General features: G+C 46.0%; 1 protein-coding gene across 10 annotated transcripts in view; it reads left to right on the forward strand.

Annotated features, from left to right (window-relative positions):
• The window catches only part of PBRM1 (polybromo 1), a 1,258,882-nt gene that overhangs the window by 1,102,452 nt on the left and 140,526 nt on the right, over positions 1–15,904 (forward strand). For 6 of the 10 annotated variants that reach the window (XM_069643172.1, XM_069643176.1, XM_069643173.1 and 3 more), the window contains one exon: positions 621–779. The exons of the other annotated variants lie outside the window; for them this stretch is intronic. In XM_069643172.1, coding sequence (XP_069499273.1) covers positions 621–779 — 159 coding nt within the window. The remainder of the gene's footprint in view (positions 1–620; positions 780–15,904) is intronic. 10 annotated transcript variants of the gene reach the window in all.

The following is a 15,904-nucleotide window of genomic DNA, read 5'->3' on the forward strand; positions in this document are numbered from 1 at the left end:
ACACTAGGGATAGTATTACTGGCACGCCCTGTCGACGTCCCTTTTCGAATTTAGAAAACAACTGTAATACTCTGCAGCTTCCACTAGATGTCTGCCTATGCACAGCATGTGAATCTAAGCAGATACAAGCATCAGAAATACGATTACGGTTAGTAATGTATTATATATATATATATATATATATATATATCATGTAAAGTCTGCAGGAATGCCGGTAGGTATCTGTGTGAGATATATGGGTATGTGGCGATCTGTCCTTGTAAGCTATGGGGGAATGTCAGTATGAGACATGTGGAGTTCTTGTAAAGTCTGCAGGAATGCTGGTAGTCGGCCATGTGAGGTCTGTATCATTTCTATTGCTGTTAAGCCCATCGGTATGCTGCAGGTTGCATAATAACATCATGAACATTGAAAGGCAGCTGCTTCACATAATAAAAGCAAATTCATCTACTCAATGTATTTCATATGTGATTTTAATTTCTAGTATTGTGCAGTCTTGCTAGAACCTAACCGTTTCTCTCATTTGCTACTAAAGACACATGCTCATTTCCGTGCATGCTTTTATTTGGCTTCTGATGCATGTTACTGACGCATGTCTTACATTTGTTGTGTTCTTCAAGGTATGATGGGTGGCTACCCACCTGGCATGCCTCCTTTTCAGGGCCCTGTTGATGGCATGATTAACATGGGCAGCATGCTGCCACATCACCATGGGGTGCTCCCTCCGCCCCATCATCTCCTGCCTGGTATGCACGGCCTCCCAGGCATCTCGCTACCGGGTAAGACCATCTCATTCACACATGATCTCATCTTAATGTTCTCACCATTGCTTCCTAACCAGCTCTTTCTGGAGACGGCTGCAGCTTGTGTGACACCGGTAAGAAGAATGAATGAAAAATGAACCTTTACACATGAAAACAGCTGAATGTCCTCAGTGGCAGGTCCTCTTGATGTCCAATGTGATCTCTTCAGCTGAGAGTTGTGGTTCTTGCACTTTACAAAATGTAGCTTTAACCTGCCAGTTATGATCTTTGCCACAAGAGGCCCTGGAAACCGGATCTGAGACATGGAGCGGATGTTGCTCCCTTTGTGACCGGTCAGAACCCTTTTGTACAGTGGGGTTCACTTGCAAGTTTGTAACATTGAATGCTGTATTTGATTGTGGGGTTAATGGTTGAGTTTATCAGTGAAAAGAGCCTGAAAGGAATGGAAGGAAACATATGATGAGGCTCAAACACTGGGAATTACTGTGTCCAGTTTAGGATTGCATCCCTGTCATTGCTGTTTTTTTCGATGTAGGGCTGGACATTGTAAACAGTCTTAAAACACTGTCCAGACTAAACTGAGCAATATTGGCTGCTCATGTCATGAATCCGTCATCCTATTTAGTGAAGAATTAAAGCATTCATACATTTTCAGAGAGAATCTGTAAAAAGGTTCACACGCTATTGTATTGTATTTGTCATTTATGTAGCGCCCTTTCCCAATTTGTATGGCTTCAATGCCCTTTGTGATTGGAACGCCCCTGGTGACCGCTGAGTTAGCACTTAGGTGGGCTGACTAGGCTCCAGTAAGCAGTTTGGAGACCCGGCACGTGGGTGGGTGCTGTTTGTGGTTTAGGATAGAGTGCTAGTGCGGAAGATTCGATGTGTGACCAACTAGACCGGATTTTATTTTGTTGGTTGTCACTATATACTGGTGGCAGAGATGTTGAGGTACATCAGGGGTTTCGTTGTGGATGCAATGTCACACTAGTCAGTGTGGACGCTATGCATAATCCTGCCCACTAGTGGTCTGGTACTGAATTTCGTTTTGTCTGTCATGGCTGAGAGTAATCCCTCATGATGGCTTTGCTCCGCTTAAGATTCATTGCCCTCTTTCACAAGTTTTATTCTGCAGCGTCTGCAAACAAAATGCAGGGCAGAGAAGACCACTAAAGAAAACAAGTTGGCAGCACACTTTAATTAGGGAGAGAAGAGAGGTGGGGGATGAGAACTGGTGAGAATGCACTTGAGTATTGTTGCAACAATAATAACATTGGTGTCGAGGAATAATTATGGGACTACGCCATGGATGCTTTCCAACTTCACATTGTGCAGCAGGAGGGAGACTGACCAGCAGCTAGGTAATTGTTCCTGTAAACTTTTCCAGGCTGTCAGGAAAGATTTTCTTTTTGCAACTTCCCTCCATAGATTTCTATGAGACACCCTTTCTTTTTGCTTGTTTCGAATCCAGTCCTGACTTTTTGGAGTTAAGTAAAGCCATCTGCTTTACTACCCTTGCCTGTGTTGCTAATTTTTATGGGGAAACTGACTAGTCCCTAATACTGTCACTACTTATAGACTATGGACCTCATCACGAGTTGGGTGGTATCCCGGCGGTATTACCGCAGGCTACTGCCCATGCTAAAAGTGTTACCGCCAACCAGCCCGACGCTATTGGCGCCGGATCAAGGATTGGCGGTAACTGTAATAGCCCATTGGACCAAATGTGGAATTTTCGGTGCTAATAGCGCAGCACTAATTGCGCCTAAAAATGGGAATTCTTCCTGCACGTTTATCCCTGGCTCCGAGCACATATATGCTATTCACACTAGGCGAGATTGTATGCAGTACCCTTTGGGTGCACTACAACAACCCTGACCTCCTGGCAGTAGGAACCCAACCTTTGGTATAAGTCTGTACTACACAGGTTGGTAGCGTGTTGAGCAGCCAGGCTTATCTCAAGAGGGGTCAATGTGAGCTGTAGGGGAGTTGGAGATTCACAGTGACAAGTATTCAAATAAACTTACACACAAGGTTTCTTGATTAAACAATTATTAATTCATTTAACAGTCAGTTTGAATAAGCCTTCTTCAGAAGGGCAGTGTAAAGCAACACACAAATATACTTTAAAATACACACTCTTAGTTTTCTAAATCAGCAAATACCCATTTGGGATGGCCCACATACACTACCTACACCCTCAGATGACTTCAATAGTTAGGGTGCTGGGGACATTAATATATCACTGTTTCATTTAGAATAGTATTGAGAGGAGTTATGGTCCAAACTCAAAACCTGGAACTGTCGAATCAAATCCTGGAGCCAATTATAGCACTCCACTCGAAAACCACAATGAGAGTTAAACTGAATCAAAATGGTGGCCTGTCAGAAGAAATCTCAATCAACAGAGGAGTAAAACAAGGCTGCCCCCTAGGAACCGCCTTATTCACTGCCTTCCTCAGATTACAAAGACTCATGCAAAGAGATCAGAACTTTCCCACCAAAAGTCAGTCTCCACGATTCCTAGGCTTTTTTACACCGACAACATTATCATTTTGGATCAGACTCAGATTGGTCTGCAACGCCAACTGAACAACTTGGCCAGCCACATTTAAAAAAACAACCTTGAGATAAACAAAGAAAAAACCAAGATCATGATTCTTGAAAAAATAGCAACAAGAAAAAAAACTCACCAATGGAACCTTGAAAACGCCAAAATTGAAGTAGTCAAAGATTTCAAATATCAAGGGGTAATCCTGGACAGCACAGGCCGCGGAGCAAAAATGCAGAGCTACTTATGGGAAAAGACTCGCTCACCTCCCAAGCCCGCGCTATGGACAGAATGTTTGGACATTTCGATGGGATTGGGTCCTCTGACGTATTCCATATCTATGACAGTAATCACCACAGCTCTGCTGCTTCGGAAAATCTTTCGGCGTCTGCGTCCTACATCGATAAGGCTGTGCTCGAGGGCCTCCGTCGAGCCGACGTCACTGGATGTTATAAGTAGGACGCACGACGCTCATAGCCTCAGTTCCATTTTTTCCGCGAACGTGTTCGCTTCGGAGATCTCGACGCGCCTCGACTCTTCTGAGTTCTGTTCTTTCGGTTCCTCGAACCTGTTTGTTTGTGAAGTATATATCATCATGTCTTTTACCCTGCGGCCGGGTTTTAAGAAGTGTCGGGACTGCAGGTCCAAGATGTCGCTGACGGACATGCACAACGCTTGCCTCTGGTGCCTCGGGGAGGAACATGACACGGATGACTGTGTGGACTGCCAGTCGCTTACTTCGAAGGCCTTGCAGGAGCGTAAGAAGCTTTCTGTAGGTAAGGTGGCCAAGACCCGGAAGTTGAAATCCGCCAGCCTTTCGACTGACGATTCGAGGGGCGACTCTCCGCATCGTCGGCGTAAGTCCGGGGTGTCTCGGTCCAGGAGTTGGTCCCACCATTTTTCTGCCTCTTTGAGGCACTCACCGAAGCGCCGGCACCGGTCGCCTTCCCCGTCCTCGTCTGAGGACTCCGCCCGTCGGCGGGTTGCTTGTCCCAACAAGCATTCCACTCCTGAGGAATGGGACTCCTTCCCAAAGGAGATGATGGCGATTTTTCAGTTGCAGGGCTCCGGTCCGTCTGCGCCGTCGTAAGGCGCCGGCCGTGACCGTGCTAGAGACGCCACTCTGTATGCTTTCGGGCAGAAGCGGTCGTCGCGACCACCGGGGACATTCGACGTCATGGTGGACAAGGATGGTCGCTCTAGACATGCCTGTTCCAGGTCCCGGTCCTCGACGCCCTCGAGACCGCGTGAGCCTGTGAAGTCTTCGAGGAAGACATCGGCGCCGAGGTCGTCGAGGGACTCTCAAGGCTCCGCCTCCGAGGAAGCCATCGACGCCCAGGCTGTCGAAGGACACGCTCGGGGCTCTGCCCTCGAGGCCTGTGTCGAAGCAGTCGGCGCCACGTTCGACGTCGACGCTGATTCCATCAACGCCCTCGATGCCTTTCGAGGCTGCTTTGTTGGAGGTACCCCGTGGCATGGTGGAACCCTCCAGAAAGGCTCTGGTCAAGGCGAAAAATGTCTTTGTCCCCTTTTCTGTGCCTTCATTACAGCCTATGGATTTTATTTCTGAGGTGGTTGAAAGGTCTGAGGAAGGTATGGTGCCTGATGAGGTGCCTGACGACATATTATCTGGTCATAGCCAGATTGAAGACCTGCGTCAGTCGCTGCACGACGCCAGTGGTCTGGACACCTCTCCGGAGGTGGAGTTCTGTAGGCCTGAGCCTGGCACCCATGCTGAGTCCTCGTACCAGCGCCTTATGTCGAGGGTCTCGGAATACTTGGGGTGGTCTGCGCCACCAGTGGATTTTCTGCAGGATGACCTGACGGCTTTCCTCGACCAAGGTCCACCAACTGACCCGGTACTGCCATTCTATATGGCTCTGCAAAGAAGAGTGGCAGCGGCTTGGACTGCTCCAGAGAGTCTCCCGGCAGTGGGCAAGTCTTTGCCACGAAAATACCGCCCAGCCAGTAGTGACCCCTGTTACTTGAACACGCACCCCACTCCGGAGAGTTTGGTGGTGCAAAGCAGGCATCGTACCCTACCATCCCTCCTGATATGGACGACAAGCGTTTTCATGGCTGGGCGAAGAAAGTGTTTTCTTCAGGGGGTATGACTTTACAGGCAGCCAACTCCGTGTGTGCCCTGTCACGTTTCACGCACACTCTGTGAAACTGTATTTCATTAGCGGCTGAACACATTCCCGAAGGGGAGGAACGGGATGGTTTTCTTGCTATTATACAGGATGGCATTATATAATTCGGGCTGTCAATCACACAGCAGGGGGGTTGTCCAGCCTGGACAACCACCTCAGCCAATCATGGCAAAGTACGACTTGGGTTTCCTAGGATACCCTGTGCAGGGGGTGACTACACCCCTTCCTCACATTCAGTCTACCTAGACACCCAGGCGCCAAGAGGAGGGCTTCTCTGCAGAAGCCCGCCAAAAGACGGTGAACAAAGAAGGCAAACCTGTTTTGCCGCGCAAAGTAAAACAGAAGAAGGACTTTAACAAAAAGACATGGCGAATAAACCCGACCGGAGCCAAAAGAAAGACAATTTGGTCAAGCGGGTTCATGCTTAAGGCTGCTAAACTAGCCAAAAGCATTACCACGTTTATATAGTATAATCGCGGTAGAAAAGTTAGGGTAGATACCACTGCCACCAGCCAAGTCTAAATGTTAAAAGAGCGAAACAATGATCTAGGAGGTACAGATAACAAGGGCTAAGGAGTAACCCTTTCCAGTACTCCATGTAAAATGGGGTGTACTGGATCTGTGGTTCAAGTGACTATGTATAGTTAAAGGCAACTTTACTTTTCTCTGGGGGACAGTAGTCAGCCCCAGAGAAATGGAGTCAGAGGGAAGTCTCAAAGACAACCCTGTGGTACTGCACTGAAGGTGCTGTGTAACACACAACAAAAGGGGGTCCTGTAGTGGTGTGCTCCAGAGCCCAAGATCACACATAGTAGAAACACACATGGCAAAACACAGGTAAGAGTGGACAAAAGGTGTACACTCTTACCAAGTGAAAAAAATAAACTCCAGAAATCCAGCAAAGCTGCTGGGGGACTCACTAGGTGAGGGAAATTGGCACTAGAAGGAGAATTCTCCATAACAGTGGGTACCATTAAAGGTTACCTGGTGGCGCTGTCCATATTTAAGCGCTCGTCTGAGGAGTGTTCTTATTTCAAAATTCCTTTAATTTCTCAGTTTCTCAAAGGGCACACTAATGTGTTCCCGCCGTCTCCTTTTCAGGTGCCGGTTTGGGATTTGAACCTTGTTCTAAAATTCCTAATGGGTGCCCCATTTGAGCCTTTACAGTCTTGTCCTTTGAGACTGTTAACCCTTAAACCTGTATTTTTAGTTGCAGTCACTTCCGCTCGCAGAATGAGTGAGTTGCAGGCACTTTCAGTTAAGCCACCCTTCACTGTGTTTCATAAGGACAGGGTTGTCCTTAGAGTTCATCCTTCCTTTCTTCCGAAGGTGGTGTCGGAATTTCATTTAAGCCAGATGGTTATTCTTCCGGCGTTTTATCCTCCTCCACATCCTGATAAGGAAGAGGAGAGGCTCCATAGGTTGGATCCTAGGAGAGCTTTAAGCTTCTACATTTCACGCCTGTCCCGGGTCAGAGTGGACGATCAGCTCTTTATTGGTTACGCTGTAAGGCGTTTGGGACAAGCTGTTACCAAGCAGACTTTGTCTAGATGGATTATCTTGGCAATTTCTGAATGTTACCGCTTGGCGGGTAAGGACCCTCCTGTAGGCTTACGGGGCCATTCTACTAGGGATATGGCTGCCTCTACTGCCCTGCAGAGGGGTGTTCCTATTCGTAACATCTGTGAAGCAGCCACTTGGGCTTCGGTCCATACTTTTGTGCGACACTACTCCCTAGATTCTCTTCATGGGCAGGATCTGGCCTTTGGCAAGGCGGTCCTTTACTGTGCAATTTGATTGGGCATTCTAAATTTCTATATTCTAAATTCTTTTCCCACCTCCTTACGTTGGTACTGCTTTGGGAGTCTGTCATAGATATGGAATACGTCGGAGGACCCAATCCCCTCGAAGAACAAGTTACTCTCTTACCTGGTAACGTTCTTCCGATGGGATGGTCCGACAATGTATTCCATATCGCTCCCTCCCTGCCTACCCCGCTACAGAATTCCTTATGCGATTGCAGCTTACGTTTCCGCAAGGCTTTCCGTGGTCATAGTGGCAGAAGATTGGTGCCACACGTTCTGGGAAAAAACTACAACTGAGGCTACGGGCGTTGTGCGTCGTACTTATAACATGCGGTGACGTTGGCTCAACGGAGGCCTTCGAGGACAGCGTATCGACGTCATCGACGCAGACGCCGAAAGATTTTCCGAAGCAGCACAGCTGTGGTGATTACTGTCATAGATATGGAATACGTCGTCGGGCCATCCCATCGAAAGAACGTTACCAGGTAAGAGAGTAACTTGTTCTTCTCACTGATCCCAATGATAAAGTTATATAAGGCTAAAGTGGTCCCATCACTGACATATGGAGTAGAAGCCGTTCCCACAATTCCATCGGGTATTTGGGCAAAGCTGGAGGGCTACTTCTGGCAGGAAGTGCTGCGCTTTCCGAAGTCAACTGCTATTTCGGCAATCAGGAGAGAACTAGGCCTTCTATCATTGAAAGCAACAGTAGATTCGAACGAAATGTCGCTCTACAGGAAAGTGATCATTCCAGACTCAGCACCTCAATACAACTTGATAAACCAAGAACTACAAAAAGGAGGTTGCAAAATGTTATCAGCTTGGGCAGCAAAGAAAAACACCAACTGGAACAAATCGGATGTTCCGAGGAGGAACTATCTCAAAACCCAACAGAAATTGAGAAAAAAAATGGAGGAACGTGACTGGATTGAAACCAAAGACAGGTCACATTACAACAAACTACTTAATCACCTGCCATGGCACAACAGAAAACTCAATGAAACTGAACAAGTTATCAAGAGGCTCCCGAATAAAAGATTGAGACAAACATTCATAAGGGCAAGGCTGAATCTCCTTCCAACTAACGAAATTCGAGCACAAAGGGGACTATCGCCGACCTCCGTCTGCAGACTCTTTAAGGATACCTCTGTAACTGAATCAGTCTGACATCTGCTGACGAGTCCCCGGAAACCTTAGCCTTAAAGGCATGTTCTAGTAAAAAATGTTATTGTCCCTACGGGTCGGCCATGTTTTTTTAAGCCTAAGTGGCTCGATTTTAGAAAACTTTCCTATGGACCTTACCCGAGTTTTCGTCCATTAAACGCACGCGAAAACAAGCACCAGGGAGCCGCCATTTTCCGATAATCCTATCTTTTCCCCCATCGCCCTAGCTGACCTGCTTTTGCGGCACTAAATCAATTCCCCCGCCCCTGAGCCTGACATTATCAAAACATTCATATTCCCTGCCTCTCCCCGTGACGTTACTGTGCTGCGTAGGCAAACACGCCCAGTCGTCTTCTGCGCGACTCCACACAGAACCCGGAAACCAACACAGATCAACTCACAACACAGCGTGCCACAATTCGGAATATGAAACTGTACTTTAAAATGAAACAGCAACACGGTACATTTGGTAAAGTACATTTATTTGACATTAAATGTTTAGAGAATATTCAGCAATTGCCATATGAACTCCGGAAGCCATTTATTTTCTTTTATCTGTATCCGCAATAACTGTTCCGTTTCATCTTGAGTCACGCGCTGTTCCTTTATGGTACACAGGGTGTTCATTTTCGTACAAAGAATCACTTTGGAAGCACGGTGAACCGCAAGGCTGTTCCATCAACTAGGCACTAGTCCAGCCTAAAGGTTGATATGTTGCTTTAGCCACTAGTACAGCGTAATGGCATGTGGGCCCTTGGCGATCGTCCCATAATATGGTGATCGTGCTCCAGTTGTTGACACGAAGCTGCAGGTGTCTGCTGAAGAATCCATCCGCCGGTGTCTCAAACAGATGGCAGTGGCAGAAAGGGATCAAATACCTGTTATGAAAAAAAAGAAATAATTAGTCTCGCTAGCCGAACTTCATTAATATTACTCATTTTATTTATTACGGCCGATCAGAAACTATTTGCTTGCAAGGATAGTTCAATGGAGTATGTTCGTCTCTAAAATCAATGCGAAAAGTAACGAGATAAATCGAGGCCAACACACAATGATAAACGACAGTTAGTCTACATGCGTGAGGAATGATATGATATTTGTAACGCGCCTATACTCAAGTGTTTCTAGGCGTGACGAGGTAGGTGGGGAACAAGGGCAGACAGACAACGATCCTACTAGGCCAGGTGTCTTTCTGATCGTGCATGGGGAAGGGCTGTACATGGTTAGTTGAATACAAATTAAATAATAGGGCCAGCTGGTGGCAAGTGCAAGGTAAATGCCGGGAGAAGGGGCTGAAGGATACAGAGACAGTCCCGTAGTGCAGGTAGGCAGTGCAGGGAAAAGTGGCTGGGCCAAGGACCGAGATCGGTGAGACCAGTGGACCTGCATGCCCATGTGCCCACTACGAACAGTTTTACTTGCTTTTCCTAGCTCTTCATTCATTCATTTATTCATGCATCCATTCATTAAATCTTCATTCCGGTATAAAAGCGTGTAAAGATTTACTTACATTATATTTGAAATTTCCATTGTGTCTCTTCGTAATGCAGTCTGTAAAACGGACCGTGCTCTTGACCACGATTTTTCGTATACTGACCTAAAATGAAACTCGGTCTAGTTTCTGAATTTTCTGCCTTATCGTCTCTTATGTTATTGCGCACTCCCTTCAAATGTAGTTCTTTCGGCATGGTCCCTGTCTCGAGGTCAAAAAACAATAGACCCTTATACTTCCAGTGCGACTTGTGGGCCTCATCTGGGCGCTGTCCTTCGCATTCTTTATTTGCAACATCACGTAGTACAGGCATCTGTGAGAACTTGAAGTTTAGAATCCGTCTATGTAGTGCGCCTCAATGTGCAAATGGGAACTGGCCTCTCTCCCAAATGCCACGGCCCGCTTGGCTGGCGCGTTCCAAGTGCCCCAATTTTGTCCCCGTTGTCTGCGAGCTTTGCAGCCCAAATTGAGACATTTAATTTTTTGGCGGAAGGACAGGGAAAGTATAAAGTACCACAGGAGTTGAGTTAAAAGTGAGATTTATTGTTTGTTTGTTTTATTATTTGCAATACGCAAGCCTCCCCTCCGTTAACAGTGCGCAGCATTTACATTTACATGAGATGAGACATGAGAAAAATATATACATACACATATGTGAGGTGAATAGAGAGAATTCAAACATGACACCCAGCTTGTTCGCCACCCATGATGGTGAAGGTAGGGGTTAGGTTTACAGGTACACTGTACAATAACATTTATTTACAAAAAGACAATCGTATTGCAATTATTTAAACCGGGATTTGTACTTCACAATCAGCTGTGCTTCGGGTGGGCATGGCACAGTCGCAATGTTCGGTGGCAATGGATCACTGCTCTGCACAGAAACGTCCAAAATTCCATATCTGTGCTTCTCTAACACAGCAACAATAAGGCCTTTCACAAAGTCGAACTGCATTTCATCATAGACTGGTTTGATCACCCATTGCTTACTTCGTTTTGAAAACACCTTAGTGTAGCGAGGCATCCTTACTTTACCCCATGTCCTAGATTGTTCACGTCCGACATTGCTGTTATGGGCTAAGACCGCTAGTAGAGTGCGATGTTTCATGCCCCGAAAGCTAAAATGCAAGCGCTTTGGCCTGTACTTTAGGCACATATTGTGGAACACCTCCAAATCTCCTGTGTGACAGAATTCTGTCAGTCCTCTCAAATCTCTTGATAGAGTTTTGTTGAAAACAATCTTCTCAATGGCTTTGTTATTGTTATTGTTATTTTGCATTTATATAGCGCCTTATATACCATTGGTATGGTCTGAAGGCGCTGGTAGGTTGAACGCCCTTGGGAACCGAGGTTCGAGTCAGTAGAGGGGGTGAAGAGAGACAAAAAATGCGTATGCGCACAAAGTATGTGTGCAGCTGGTGCGTGGTTAATGTGGTAGCTGCTCCTTAGTGGTAGGTGTGGTGGTTGAGAGGTCAGTAGAATGTGTACGCTCCGGCAGAATTAATCCAGCTCGAGAGTGGCTGCGTTAGGCCTGAGGAGAAACGCATGGCTGGGGGTGTTAAACCAGCGGTGGTTACTTAGAGTGATGGGGAGTGAGCGGGAGATGTTGATATGAGAACAGTTATACCAAATGGTGTCATAGTATCCCTGTGTTCTATTTGAGTGATGGTGTAAAGAGGAGAGTAGGAGCGAGGTGTGGTATGATATATGTTCCTTCGAATGTTCCCGCATATCAATGCATATTACGTACGTTCCCCACACTCAGCCATTCCCCACATTCACCCCTTCCCCACATTCAGCCATTCCACATACTCGGCCATTCCCCACACATTCGGCCATTCCCCACACATTCGGCCATTCCCCACACATTCGGCCATTCAGCCAATTCCCCACACTCAGCCGTTCCCCACACTCAGCCGTTCCCCACACTCAGCCGTTCCCCACACTCAGCCGTTCCCCACACTCAGCCGTTTCCCACACTCAGCCGTTTCCCACACTCAGCCGTTCCCCACACTCGGCCATTCCCCACACTCGGCCATTCCCCACACTCGGCCGTTCCCCCACACTCGGCCGTTCCCCCACACTCGGCCGTTCCCCCACACTCGGCCGTTCCCCCACACTCGGCCGTTCCCCCACACTCGGCCGTTCCCCACACTCAGCCGTTCCCCACACTCAGCCGTTCCCCACATTCAGCCATTCCCCACATTCAGCCATTCCCCACATTCAGCCATTCCCCACATTCAGCTATTCTCTCCTCCGCCCTCTCATCCTCCACATATTTCCGCCCTTTTCATTCATCAGCTCTCCACACTCGTCCACTCTCGACATTCATCTGAGTCCACGTGCTCATGCGCTCAGCAATCATTTGTTCTCTAGACTCATCCGCTCTTCGGTCACATGCGCTTTGCAGACTCTTGTGTGTCGGTGAAGATGGAATCAACCACTTCTTCTTCCGTGCCTCCTCTGGGGACAAAGGGCCATGTTCACATTGGTGGAAATGTTCATTTGCTGTCGAGCGGTGAACGTTGGTACAGTGGTGCATCAGTGACCGCCATTTTTCAAGTAGTATTTCCACTGACCACTCACAAGTTTTTGAGCTCCACCAAAGATGGTTGGTGATAGAATGTGACCACTGCAAAATACTTTCAAAACCTTTTTTTTTCCCTGCAGGCGAGATTTTCTTATTGATTGATTTAGCAAGATGCCATACGTTAAATTGATGTTTAATATGTGGGAACTGCTCTCTCATTGTCTTGGCAATTGAAACGTGTCTATCCGTGGCTATGAGGTCGATGTGCATTCCCCTAGATTGTAGATATTCCACTGATTTTATAAAACCTAGTTTCTCCATGGCCACTGACGATGTACATTGTGTTACCTGCACGACCACCGAACTCGCAATTTTCTTACTATCCATGTCCTGAAAGTGGTAGGTGCAGTACTTGGCAGAAAATCCAGGGCTGCCGCACTGTCCATCGCCGGCTAGCCTGAATCGTTTGCCTTCGAATGTACTTGCTAGAGACAATTGTTCAATTTTCCAAGCATCACTAATGGCCGGAAACAGATAATCACGTTGGTATATGTAGTACAGCGCTTTAGAAATGAAATGGAGTCCCACAAACTGAAAGAAAGCCTCTAACTTTCTAAAACTGGAGCCACTAAAAAGTGATGCAGCTGCACACATAGATTGCCTGCTGGCAGTTTCCCCAGCATCGGTTGTGCAGACCATGAGAACCTATGATTTAATCTACAGGCGGCATCGGCATTTATTTTGATGTTACTGCCTTTTATTTGACAAGTCACATTAATCAATGGCTTCCCACATACTTTCCCTCTAATGGAATGCACACATTTCAGCATACTTATAATTTCCATCAAACAATTGTCGAATACAATGTATTTGCTCTCTTTCATTAGACTGTCATCCTGCGTCAACGTTGTTTCGGCCTGTGACGTTGTGGAGATTTCAACACATTGGAAAGTAATATCGCTGATATCAAGTTCTGATGCGTCTATGGATGCTGCGGCTGGTTCATTCTCTGTCATTTCGACATCTATTACTTCAACATTGATGGGAGAACACAACAATGTCGACAGGTTTTTGGGTGGCAAATTTTTGGCGGGTGTAGATTGTGTGAATTGATCTGCAACTACGTCAGAGCTATCTTCAATACATTCAATAACATCTTCTTGTGGTGGTGCGGTCGCACTGTAGCTATGGTCCAATGCAACTTTGCTGTAGTCTCCAAACACAGTTAATTCATGTTCTGGCCATTGGACATGAGCATCTCGAGCCTGAACACGCCTCGCCTCAATTAACAGTTCCTCCATAGTGTACACGGTCTGGCAAGCCACATCTCTCATTCGCTTCACTGTCTGTGTGTGTGTATAGTTCTGACACCCACGGGTACCTGGAGGAGAGATTGGAAAAGGGATGTTCAGTTTAAACACAAGATGGAGTGTAGTAGAATTGACTGGAAAAAAACATAAAATAGTCCCCAGCACAAACATTTTTTTAAAGTTATGAACTGTTTGTAACTAACCTTTTTTTGTTTTTTTTTCTTTGCAACTTTTTTGATTCGACCTTCAACATCTGCACGCTGTAGCTCCGATTAGTTTCCGCATGTCCTCTCTTCCTCTTGCACTGCAACGACTATATTTTCTGTATCCGCATAGACAGTACGGAATGAGGCTCCATCGTCTCCCTGAAACATAGTACTTTCATTACTATGTATCAAAATATTGTTAGCATAAAACACACGTGAGGACGAACACACAGGTACATCTCAATAGCCAAACACGATTTAAACATTGTGTGCAACAATCAAACGACAAGTATTCGACCAGTGATACCTCTGGCTCTGCATGGACTGTCATGAATGGTTGTATTGGAGAGGAGGCATCCGCATCTCCCTGAAACACAGTACCTGCATTAGTATGCTTCTCAATATTGGAAACACAACACACACTTGGGGTCGACGGCACAGGTACATATAAAGAGATAACCACAAATGATGCATTGTCCAAAAGAATCAAGGAAAATCCAAATATGATCACATTTCATCGACTTATTTCAACGATTCCTTTACATCTGCATCATCTAAATGAGATGTTGTGATTGTGGTGGAAGCTTCGTCGTCTCCCTGAAACACAGCACTTGCGTTAATAGGGAAGAAAGTATAGCAAATGGAATCACGTTATATGATCACGCATGATGGAGCTGTCATTATCCATACCTCGTGCTGCTGAAGAATATCTATGGATGTTGCAAATGTAGTGCGCACTTCCGAAAGCTGTTGTGCCGATTCGTATACTTGAATGTCAGGCTCTGCATCAAGTGCAGGGGTTGACGCTCCATCAACTGCCTGAAACATAGTACTTGCATTAGTGAGGATTACAATTGTGAAAACATAACACACACCTGGGGTTGACAGCACAGGTACATATCAACGGCTAACCACGAATGAAACATTGTGTAGAACAATCAAACGACAAGAATTCCAGCTCTGATGATGACGCTCGATGGAGCCGTCAGTATCCATACCTCCTGCTGTTGAAGAACATCTAGAAATGTTGTAGATGTGGCGGACGCTTCAGCATCTCCCTGAAAGACAGTACTTGCATTAGTATGGATAACACTAATTAGAACTGAAAACAAACACCAGTGGACGATAACTAAGGTGTATATCAATTGGAAAGCAGTAACCAAACATTCGGTAAAGTAATTACACGATAGAATAAAACTATTACTTGACATAAATAAAACAAGTATGTAGCGGATTAGCCTAGTAAGATTACCTGATACGCGCTAGAAGTGGTTGATAACTGCGACCACTTCAAGGATGTAGAATGTTCTTGCTTCAGATTGAAGGGATAGTCAAGAAGTTGTAAAGGTCAATTAAGGATTGATAATGAAATGCCAATATTAAAAATAGCCATGTAAGCCGACAGAATACTTGAAAAATGCTCAATACAGCACAGTTCCCTGTCCCCATATATATATATATATATATACATTGCGTTTGTGGGTTATGAAATCGAAAAAGAATATATTGATAAATGTCATTATTCAAAAAGCTATACACTCATATCAATATCGAAATTATTACAAGGGATAGAACACCTACAATATCAATTAATCCATTCGGCTACCTACACACTACCGCAAGGCCTAAAGCTAAATCCGGACACTTGACTCACCGGTGGCGGAATGTGGACGAATAGAGTGGGAATAGCGTTTTCGCGCAATTTCCGTGTCGTTCGCCGTTTATTCTTCTTTGTTACCCAAGATGTTGTGTACATGTCCAAGGAAAAGTGCCGGCTGCAGATGCGGTATCGATCACCCCTCTTGTCCTGTAAGACTTGTTGGACTCTACTTTCCAGCTCATCCAGTGGATATCCGCAATGTCTGACCCATTCTCTTATTCGATCAACAGTTTTCGGGAATACATGCATTGTAGTGCCTTCAGATTTCG

The sequence above is a fragment of the Ambystoma mexicanum genome, chromosome 2p (assembly GCF_040938575.1).
Source record: "Ambystoma mexicanum isolate Mex_15411 chromosome 2p, UKY_AmexF1_1, whole genome shotgun sequence".
NCBI lineage: Eukaryota > Metazoa > Chordata > Amphibia > Caudata > Ambystomatidae > Ambystoma > Ambystoma mexicanum.